General features: G+C 45.2%; 1 protein-coding gene across 11 annotated transcripts; it reads left to right on the top strand.

The window, feature by feature from the left end:
* Positions 1-189: 189 nt before the first annotated feature.
* On the top strand, positions 190-10,939 carry osbp (oxysterol binding protein). 11 transcript variants are annotated; one of them, XM_062477301.1, is made up of 22 exons: positions 383-678; positions 760-799; positions 1,604-1,773; positions 2,864-3,072; positions 3,242-3,404; positions 3,574-3,685; positions 3,802-4,000; positions 4,130-4,244; positions 4,327-4,381; positions 4,577-4,744; positions 4,978-5,223; positions 5,989-6,109; positions 6,221-6,324; positions 6,449-6,544; positions 6,686-6,873; positions 7,038-7,267; positions 7,377-7,415; positions 7,613-7,660; positions 8,012-8,050; positions 8,188-8,220; positions 8,872-8,910; positions 9,225-10,939. In XM_062477301.1, the coding sequence occupies exons 2-22, from the start codon at positions 773-775 to the stop codon at positions 9,365-9,367; spliced, it is 2,544 nt and encodes an 847-aa protein (XP_062333285.1). In that variant the 5' UTR covers positions 383-678; positions 760-772; the 3' UTR covers positions 9,368-10,939. The 11 variants fall into 11 exon arrangements, with proteins under 11 accessions (XP_062333289.1, XP_062333285.1, XP_062333284.1 ...); XM_062477300.1 differs by having other exon boundaries at positions 384-678; positions 4,324-4,381; XM_062477305.1 differs by lacking the exons at positions 383-678; positions 760-799 and adding an exon at positions 190-371 and having other exon boundaries at positions 4,324-4,381.
* Positions 10,940-11,018: the final 79 nt, after the last annotated feature.

Raw genomic sequence — 11,018 nt, 5'->3', positions numbered from 1 at the left:
TAAAGTCCGACACTATTGTGTGAGTTTTATATCTGCCTCGTATATGGCACATATGTAGTGTACACCTAATAGAAATGTGTTTAATTGGACAAAAAGAAGCCGCAATCAACAGCAATAAGAGCCTTGATGCGCATGATGCGCAACTAAAGTATTGCACATTATTACCAATGAAAGTGCCTATGACTAAATAATGCGTATTTTCGTTAGATTCGGATAATGGCAAAAAAATAGCAAAGCCATTCACTTTTATAGCATATCACTGTGCTTGTATCAGTGTTGAAAGACTCTTATTTTGGTAATTACTACAACGGATGCACTGATCAGTGTAGCCTATTTGTAAATGTCTCTAACGGCACACCGGTACTTTAAAGGTATGTAATGATGGATGCAGGATATGTTTCGAAACCTGTAATTAAACAAATGTATGTTACACTAGCTATGTTGTCAGTCAATTAGATGGTGATACACACCAGAAACCTGCAGACCTGAAAACGAAGGTTGTCAGCTAGCACAATAGCTAGCTGGAAACATCAAAGATTTGAGGCTTTCCACAATTGAGTGAGTGACCGATACTGACAGGAGCGAGCTGTCAAACTAGCAAGGGCTGATTGTATTCTAAGGATATACCGTCAGTTTATTTGTTATTGGTTAGGTATCTAGCCAGCGAAAGTGTTCAAGGTTGGTATCATTTGTATTTACTATTATCAAATATTTTTATTTATTTATTGATATTGTAAGATGTATTTGTTTTGCTGCTAGCTTGATAGCAAACATGGACCCACCGCCGCCTGTAATTGTCGTAAGTCCGAAGTCAATGAACTACTGTACATGAGGATGTTCTTAGTGTTAGCCTACTAGCTAGAGCTGGCTAGTTGTTAGGCCTCTAACAATCTACCGTTTGCTTGTGTTAGTTTGCACTGTAAAGCATAGAAATGTAGTGACTTTACGACATATTGTGTGTTGTAGTCCAATGGCTAGATAACAGATGTCTGTCATTATGGTTAATGTTAAAGCGAAGGGGTTGTTTACTCATATCTAGCTTGCTAACTCACGAGTCTGCAGGTTCTCATCCAGCTCAGAGATTAGCAGATAACCTGATCTCAACTGCATGTCTATCTTGTTAGTTAGCACAGCAAATTTTAGTCGATGCAGCTTTCTTAGCTTGACAACTGTGTGTGGAAGTTGCATTTATCAACCTAATAGTATCCCGCATAGACGTAGCTAATGATAAATACATTGGCAATGTCATACTGTCAACACAATAAAATAATATAAAGGATTTATTTTGCCAGAATTTCCATTAGTCTTGCTCACCGGTCAGTAGGCAATAGCCTCCCAATGAATCCATTGTTTACAGTAGCCTTTAGGTGGGCTTTGAACCAACAACCTCTTGGTTGCTTGTCTAATAGACTTACATTTGGGCTACAACATACAATATTTCTCTGTTTTCACCACCTGTGAGTAATTGACCTGCTGCTAACACATGATGTAGCATATAGCGCTGTCTAATCAACCTTGGTTGCTATCTTTCATAAACCGCTCTGCAGGCTTTGAAAGTTGTTGCTGAATTGTCAGTGTGATCTTCGGCTGCCTGTTTCCTCAGGTCCAACCTGACACCGCCAAGCTTGGGCCTTTGGTGATGTCGGAGCCCAAGGCGCCCACTCCGACCCCCGGAGACACGTACAAAGGCTGGCTTTTCAAATGGACCAATTACATCAAGGGTTACCAGCGGAGATGGTTTGTCTTGAGCAACGGTCTCCTCTCGTACTACAGGTAAGGATGATGCAAGCAACACTTGTCTCCCTTTTACAGGGACAACCCTGTGGTCGGTCAGGACAATGGCAAGTCAAGACAGTCAAAATAAATATATAATGGGACACAGTCAAATTTTGGGTTATACTTGTACTTATAATGGTGCCATTGTAATTAGTTGTGTGTGTACTGCTGTAGGATTTCAAACTCGCTGGTATGTACAACATCACACAGTCTTCAGTATTCCCCAGAAGAGTGTGAATCTGTGTGTTTGCCAACCTGTGAGAAATGAAATCCTGGCTCCTGGCCTGTTTGCTTAATCAGGTTTGGAGCCATACCCTTCACCCCTCTGGGCTCCGTCAATAATTAATGTATCCTAACACTGTGTGTGTTTGCATGTCTGTAAATAGCACTGTTGGTCCATCTGTTTTAAGATCAAGTGATAAGCCTACATGGTACTCATTAATTCTGCCTCTGCCATATTCCTATTTCTAGATCTTTTTTCTGTATGGAATTTTGGCTCTCAAATGCTTGGCTTCTAAGTGCTTGGAAGTAGTCATGGCAAATTGTTTTGGTCATTGCAAGTGACATTAATGCATCTTTGTAAACTTGAATATTAGAAGTTTGAACAATAGATAGGTATTTTTGGATTGTGGGTTTTGAATCCCTAGGAGGGAGAAATGGCTATGACTTATACATTTTTAAGGTTACTGCCACAATACCTGAAATTATTAGTTATTGTATTAATACTTTGTTTATATCAGGTTAAAACTGCTACAGTTGGGGCAACGCCAGATTTAATGTAATCATAAAAATAGGCATTTGGTAAGAGATTTTAAATTGGACTTGCAAGCTGCTTTCTCAGCTGATGCAATTAAATAGTCTTAGATCAGAGTCCAAATCTCACTGTCGGATTGGAAATGGAAGGTGAGGAGTGGTTGTCGAACAAAGGGCATTACATTTTATATGTTTCATTTAACAATCGTGTGAAACATTAGTCGGTTCTTAAATGTAGCCTAGAAGTTCAATGGGTTGCTAGAGGCGACTGGGATTCATGTAGCCCACGCAATGGGACTGACATCAGATAACCTTCTCCTTCCCCTTCGTCCAGAACCCAGGCAGAGATGGGCCACACATGCCGGGGCACCATTAACCTGGCCACAGCCAACATTGCAGTGGAGGACTCCTGCAACTTTGTCATCTCCAATGGCGGGGCACAGACCTACCACCTGAAAGCCAGCACAGAGGTGGAGCGCCAGCGCTGGATCACCGCCCTGGAGCTGGCCAAGGCCAAGGCAGTCTGCATGCAGGCCGAGTCTGGTGAGGGCAGGGGGAGAAAGAAGTGGGAGGGTGGGGGGGGGGGGGGGGGGTGAGAGGGGAAGCAGGGGATGGATGGCGAAGTAAGGATCAGGTGGTGGAGGGAGGAGTAAGGAGGTATAAATAACAGTTTAGTCTTTTTCTGGATGCTCTCATCTCTTCCCCCCCTCAGATGACTCCGGAGACGAGTGTCCCACGTCGCCCCCCACTGCAGGACAAGGCGGTGGCTCCCGGAACTCGGCAGTCCAGTCCACGCTACGCACTCTGGGCAGCAAGGTGGAGGACCTCAGCACCTGCAACGACCTCATCGCCAAGCACGGCTCGGCACTGCAGAGGTCAGGGGTCACTCACGGACCAGAAATACCTACAGCACTGTAGCATGTGGAACTGTAGGGTGTGGTCCCTTCCCAGAGCATGGCAGAGATGTGTTCTCTATCCGGTGTAACAGCAGCGCACATACCACAAATGTGCTAGTTCAGTAGGATCTGTTCTCTACTGTCCTAGATCCCTTTCAGAGCTGGACGGCGTGCGCGTGGGAGGAGAGGCAGGAGATAAAATCCGCCAGGTAACAGAGAGGGCCACGCTGTTCCGCATCACCTCCAACGCCATGATCAACGTAAGTCACCTGGAAGGACGCAAACTCCAAAGTTTCGTCTTGAGATTTCATCCAATGTTTTACGTGCCATGCCTTGTTCAGCTTATGAACACCAGACATATCGCTCTCTTCACCAGGCTTGTCGAGACTTCCTGGCCCTGGCCCAGAGCCACAGTAAGCACTGGCAGAAGGCTCTGCAGGCAGAGAGGGACCAGAGGATGAGGCTGGAGCAGACCCTGGAGCAGCTGGCTAAACAGCACAACCACCTGGAGAGAGCCTTCAGGGGGGCCACAGTACTGCCCCCTTCCCTCAGTAATCCTGACATAGACAGCAAGGGTAATGTCCTGACGAACCGTGCCTGACCTTTCTGAGCTCGATATCACCAGACCACTCTGTTCGAGGAATGTGCTAGCGGAGACTTCCAGAGTTCTCTGCTGTTTACTGACGGCTCTCGCTCTCTCTAAGGGTCGGGCTCGGGGAAGGGGGACGCCAGCGACGAGGACGACGAGAATGAGTTCTTTGACGCCATGGAGGACCCGGCAGAGTACATCACCGTCCCGGCCGACCCCAAGTACCACAGGTCTGCTCCTTTCCGCGTCTCTCCCACTCCCTTCCTGTCTCCTACAGAACTAACATCCCACTCTTGTTCCTCCTCTCAGAAGGTCGGGCAGTAACGCCAGTGGTTTCAGCAGCGAGATGGGAATGGATGATCAGTCAGTAAGTCAAGCTCAAATCTTCCCTTGGGTTTCACCTCCACCATGTTGTCAGGAAGCCAATTGTTTCTAATATATACTTGAATCCTTTTTTTTGTAGATTCCCTTGTTAATTGATGACTAACACTGATGGAACAGTATTGTGTATTTTTTATTGTGGACGTTACTCACCAATAATGTGTTTGTCCTTCCTTCACAGCTTGACGAGCAGTCCCTGGCATCCAACCCTGAGTCTCCACATTCTCAGGAGGTGGAGCCAGTGAGAAAGAGGCGAAGCCATATCCCAGACAAGCCAAACTACTCCCTCAACCTCTGGAGCATCATGAAGAACTGCATTGGCAAGGAGCTGTCGAAGATCCCCATGCCTGTAAGAAGCACCACTGGGTGGGGTGGAACAACAGCAAAAACAAACGCAAAGACAAATCTGACAAATGTTCTCTGTTCATTTTCAAATTCATCTCCATCTTTCTACACCCACTCCATACCTTACACCACCTGCTTTCCCCCAATTCCTCTCTTTCTCTCTCTCTGTTTCTCTCTGTGTGTCTCTGTCTCTCTCTCTCTCCTGTGCCTTCCACCCCTCCTCCTCCTCCTCCTCAGGTGAACTTCAACGAGCCCCTCTCCATGCTCCAGCGCCTGTCTGAGGACCTGGAGTACTACGAGCTGCTGGACAAGGGCGCCAAGTGCCAGAGCTCTCAGGAGCAGATGTGCTACGTGGCGGCCTTCACTGTGTCCTCCTACTCCACCACAGTGTACCGCACGGGCAAGCCCTTCAACCCCCTGCTGGGAGAGACCTTTGAGCTGGACCGCCTGAAGGAGAGTGGCTACCGCTCGCTCTGCGAACAGGTGAGGCAGGTGGGAAGGGAAGAGGAGGAAGGAGGCTGGAAGAGAAAGGGAGGGATAGAAAGGGTTAAGGGAGGAGGATAGAGAAGTTTGAATTGGAATGGATGAAGGAGAGAGAAAAAAGAAAGCAGGGCAGGAAATGTCAAAAGAGAAGGAGAGAAGAACAAGAGTGGATGAGGAACTAGGAACATTATGATGCCAGAGGACAGGCTGCAGAGTGAGAGCAGTCAGGTGGAGCTGTTCTTTGTCTGTGGTGCTAAAACTGAGACGCAGACACGGCTCCTTCTGAATTCTACAGGCTTCCAATATGCCCTCTAGTGGCTGACCCACATAACATCGTACACATACATTACTTCCTTGAGCAGACACTAAAAAAGGATGTACAAACAGTGCATACAAATTAGAGCAGAAGATCAAGTTTTACGTTTTGAAAAGTTTTTTTCATAGTTTTACAGTATTTCAGTGGAACAGTTAAGTTAAATGTTGAACAAAAAAGAATATTACGGTACAACAGTTACTTAAAAACAGTATAACAATAACTATCTCAATAACTGTAGCTAGCTAATTAATAAATAGTAGACAAAGACAGTGTCAGTGTCAGAATTGTGTCAGTTCTTCAACTACAGTCTGTCAATAACGTTTCAATTACAGTAGTGCAATGTACACTGCAATATCACTCTATGGAATCTAGTTGTCATTAGTTTTTGACATATATAAAGTGTAAACGCTTTGACTCGTCACTGTATTTTTCCGGTCACCTGGTGCCAGGTGAGCCATCATCCACCTGCAGCAGCCCATCATGCCATCTCTGAAAAAGGCTGGACCCTTAGACAAGAGATCTCCCTTGCCAGCAAGTTCAGGGGCAAATACCTCTCCATCATGCCCCTCGGTAGGACTTCAGAGTGCCTGCCAACTGCATGCCTGTGTTCAGAATAGTTCCCTCTATTTTTTCAAGACCGTCACGTCGGTGCGTTGACCACCCTCTTTTGTCCCTCCTCAGGTTCCATCCAGTGCATATTTGAGAAGAGCAACAATCACTACTCGTGGAAGAAAGTCACCACCACAGTTCACAACATTATCGTAGGCAAGCTGTGGATCGACCAGGTACAGCCACTCCCCAAAACTCAGCCAATTACTGCAGTACTGCAATTACATGACAATACTCGTTCTCCCTTCCTACCCCTTTTCTGTAATCTCTCTTTTTTCTCCCTCTTGCTGCCTGTGTCAGTCAGGAGAGATAGATGTGGTGAACCACACCACTGGAGACCGCTGTCACCTCAAGTTTGCCCCCTACAGCTACTTCTCCAGAGACGTGGCCAGGAAGGTGAGGCTCTGACCTCCCTCACTCACTCAGAACCGACACTTCTACTCTTTAACACACACACACACAGAGAACTACAAGTCTCTCTCTCTCACGCACACACACACACACACACCATTCCCCCTCCCTTTCTGTCTTCCCCAGGTAACTGGGGTGGTTACCGACAAGGAGGGCAAGGCCCACTTTGTGCTGTCAGGCACCTGGGATGAGAGGATGGAGTTCTCAAGGGTGATGCAGAGCAGCAAGGGGGGGGAGAATGGCGCTGAGGGCAAACAGAAGACGGTCTACCAGACCCTGAAGGCCCGCGAGCTGTGGAAGAAGAACGAGCTACCGTGAGTACAGACGAGGTCCCCCCCGCAGGAGAGCGATTAATCCTTTTGACCATGAAAAGGCCATGAGATTACAGTGCATTGATGACACTTGATATTTCTCTCTTTTTTATTAATTTTTTTGTTCCCGTCTCACTACCCAACCCTCACTTTCTCCCTTCCCACAGTGAGGGAGCGGAGACCATGTACTACTTCTCCACCCTAGCGTTGAGCCTTAACGAGGCTGAGGAGGGCATAGCCCCCACCGACAGCCGCCACCGGCCCGACCAGAGGCTGATGGAGGATGGGCGGTGGGACGAGGCCAACACAGAGAAGCAGAGGCTGGAGGAAAAGCAGCGCATCGTGCGGAGGGAGAGGGAGAGGGAGGCGGCCAAGACGGCCATCCCACCCGAGGAGGGTAAGAGACAGAGACAGAGAGAACAGAGAGAGAGGATGGGGGGGAAGAGGGAGGGAGTGTCTGTCAGTCTGTCGTTCACCTGTTTGTCTGTCTTTCCCCCCCCCCCAAGCTGTCAATGAGGATTCCTTTACTGACTCACCTCACAAAAGCAAGTACTCCTCTCTTCCTCCTCCTCCATTCCCTCTTACTCTACCTTTCCTTAACTACACGCACACACACGTATGTACCACAAGGTAAGTATATAGACTTGGTCATTCATGCCCATCCTTCAAGGCCCATCTCATCGTTATCATTTTGTCCCCTCATTTTTTCCCCATCCCCTATCCACATTTACATTCCATTTAGCCGACACAGTGGAGGTTGGCACGGAGGCCAGCGAGGCTTCAGACGAAAGCAAGTACCTTTGCATCTGCTTCCCTCGCACTTAAACACACACGCAACACACACTTGGTTCTCTCTTCCTCTATCTAAACTCTACATATAAGTATTACATACAATTTGGGAAACACTTATTATTCCGTTTTAAATACAGTAGATAGTTCTAGTTGGTGATGCCATTATTCCATCAAATTCTCTCTCTTCTACAGTTGAGCATGCAGTAGTTAGTAAGCAGCTACAATGTATCCCATATCAGTACTACTAGTAATATAGTGACATGTTTTGCATCACATTTGCATGTGTTTTGGTTTGGGGGGTTGAGAAACATACGGATAGACGTCTCTTTTTCCCCTTTTTCTTGTTCAGCTGATACAGAAGACTCTCCCCCTCACACACCTGTTGCATGCAAGTAGCTCTATCTATCAGTTTACGTGTCTGTCTGTCTGCGTGTCTATATGTCTATCGATCTCCTTTCTTAATTTTTCATAATTAAATAGAAACCTTTTTACACATTTACATTTTTTCCCACTTTATCGCTGCAGCTTCCCAAGGGCCACCCAGCTCTCCTTTTCAAAGCAAGTATTATTTAGGGCACCTACATACATACACACTCATGCACAGTCCAACACCAGGGGCCTCATTTAGGAATGTTGTGTACAAAAGAAGGCGCAGACTACTTTCTAAGCAAACTTTGGGATTTACAAAAAGAATGACTTGATAGTAGACTGTGGTCCTTCTTACGGGCCTACAGCAGTAGGATGAAACTTGAGAAACACTTTGAAATTGGTAGCCTAAGCCTACCATTGTGTAGAATAAATATTATGGTCTGGGTATCTCTGTCATATATGTATATATGAAGAGTACCCTGAGTGAACACATTTAGGATAATAAATACAAACAAAGATATTAGTTATTGCAAAAGAACCTCATATGTTTTGAGAATATAATTCGATCTCTAATTATTAAACAATAGGCCTGCTGGCACATTATGAAATGTATTTTCAGAAATGATGAGGAGAACGGTATGATATACTACATTTCCAGCGTGAAAGGAGTGTGTGCACGCTTTTAAATCAGAATTTCTTTGTCCATAAGCACTTTGTGTTTTGTTTATATGCCACTTCTTGATGTTAATCTTTTATAAATGAGGCCCCAGGCCATCATCATGCCATTTTAGTTCCTCTTCACCAATATTCTCCCCCTCATCTATCCATCTTGTCCTTCAGTGGAAGGCTCTGAAGCCCCTAATGGATCTACGGTCAAAAGCAAGTAACACCAGTCCAGTTCTCTTTTCTCTCTTGCTTTCTCCCACTCAGCCCTACTCCCCCTTCCCCGTAGTCCTTTTCTCTGGTTTGTGTTGTTCCTGTTTTGGTCTCTACCTTCTTTGCAGCTCCTCCAGCAGCAATGATTGCTGTGTACTAGGATTTAGAACCAGTACTACTATTTAGAACCAGTATGAGTAGTACCAGTATGACTTCCTGGATTAGCATCTCGCACCAGGAAGATACCCCCATCTTATCCCAATGGCGTCACAGTCTACGCGTCGCCACCTCTACAGCTTCTGGTTTGTTCTCTCCAGGCTCCCACCAGGACAACTACCAGGCACTGTGGTTCGAGAGGTTCGAGGACCCTGTCTCGGGAGAGACCATGCACGTCTACAAGGGAGGTTACTGGGAGGCTAAGGACCAGGGCAACTGGGACATGTGCCCTGACATCTTCTGATTCAAACCAACCCTCCCCTCCCCCAGCTAAATGGACTTATCCAGACATGGCAAGACATTCTTTATTTCACCAAAGGGGGGTGAGGGCATATTGGGGCATCCCCCCTGTGTTATCTACCCCCCTACCTTCCAGCTGAGATAATGGATTGCCCCAGCATCTCTGTGTATATTGCGTGTGTTTGGGCTGCTACAGACAAACGGTAGGACAGAACTGGACAGGGTAACCTGCTTCATGCCTTGATTATTACGACAGACACCAAATAGATGCCCCTAGATCAGCTCTGCCCTCTCTCTCCCTCCACCCACTCCATCTCTTCCTCGGACTCACTCCCATTTCTAAGTCACTCTATTTTCACTCTTCCTCACTCCAACGTCCACATTCTTGACCTCTTCCTAAGTAGTCTCACTGTGAAGACGGATGCAGCTCATCCTTTCACCTGTCAAACAGAAGAACTTTAGAGAGCGTCTCCCTTCTTTTCTGTCTGGGTGTGAACAGCCATGTGGTGACTGATATTTAGTAAGGGTAGCACTAGAAATGTGGTGCACAGTGCTTCACAGATGCTGTTTTGTGTGTGTGGGGGGGGGGTATTTAAAACATTGTATTGTGGGACTTTACTTTCTTTTCTAAAACTCCATGAGTTTAAGTGTGTGCGTGTGTGAGGTCTGTTTGTGTGTTTTCCTAAAGAAGATAAATCCACATTTTATTTTCAAGTGTACTTAAATAAAATTTAAAAATCAAGTCAGAAAAGCAAGAATACAAAGCAAAACTATAATACTGCAAATGTTCCTGTATATGTAAATATCAATTAAAGTTACAAATATTATTGCTATTAACATTATTAACCACTACCTGAGTGATTGTGGTAGTTGGATGTCGAACACAGCAGAGATTACGAGTTTACGTTTTCTTTTCTGGACAGGATGTCCAATATTGCTTATTAGTGGTTCACTGTTCTTTGACAATGAGTCAACTGTAGGCTTACATTTGTTTAATAATCTGAGGAGGGTGTGTTCAACCCTACCTCTCAGCCTTGACCCACAATTAGTTACTAGCTGGTCCAACTTTTTGCTTTATACTTATAGTTTCACAATTGTATGAAGCACAAATGTAATTGCATTGAAATTGGGTAGCTATGTAATATAAAAGGACTCTATTCTATGATATTAATATGCATTATTTTGTTTAAGTGTAGAAGGTTGGTAGATCACTTAAGTAAATGTCAGCGTCAGCAAATAAGGCCACCATCTTTTTTGTTGTTGTTTGTTTCCCACCATCTCTTTCTCAGTGTTTAAAGTTGAATGTTATCTGGTTAACTGTAAAAAAACACAGTGTTATTGATAATTGTAAAATTGTGGGCTACAGTTTTATTTCTCACCAGTCTGTTTCTATGCATTGTTTGTTTTGCCTTTTGTTATTTTTATCCGTTTGTGATTTTAGCTTTTCTCACTCCAATAATTCCCATCTGTCTTCATTCCATTATATTATATGTTTTACTTTCTCTGTTACGATATTCGTCAGTGCTCTAAGACAGAGCGTAGCAGGATGATGTAATAAACCTGGCCGCAGAAAAAGTCTATTGTCACTGGTTCATTCAACTAACGAAAGTAAATGCTGAAATAGTCCACTTGTGGTTTCATTTTCAGAAAGCCTG

Source organism: Osmerus eperlanus, chromosome 14, assembly GCF_963692335.1.
Source record: "Osmerus eperlanus chromosome 14, fOsmEpe2.1, whole genome shotgun sequence".
In the NCBI taxonomy this organism is placed as follows: Eukaryota; Metazoa; Chordata; class Actinopteri; order Osmeriformes; family Osmeridae; genus Osmerus; species Osmerus eperlanus.
The sequence above is the reverse complement of the archived record's forward strand: the minus strand, read 5'-3'. Positions and strand labels throughout refer to the sequence as shown.

Excerpts from the sequence above, each read along its gene's own strand:
- osbp (XM_062477300.1), top strand. The coding sequence starts at position 773 with ATGGACCCACCGCCGCCTGTAATTGTC. Across the intron at positions 1,774-2,863 it reads GGTCTCCTCTCGTACTACAG|AACCCAGGCAGAGATGGGCC; the intron begins GTAAGGATGATG and ends CCCTTCGTCCAG. Across the intron at positions 8,911-9,224 it reads TAATGGATCTACGGTCAAAA|GCTCCCACCAGGACAACTAC; the intron begins GCAAGTAACACC and ends TGTTCTCTCCAG.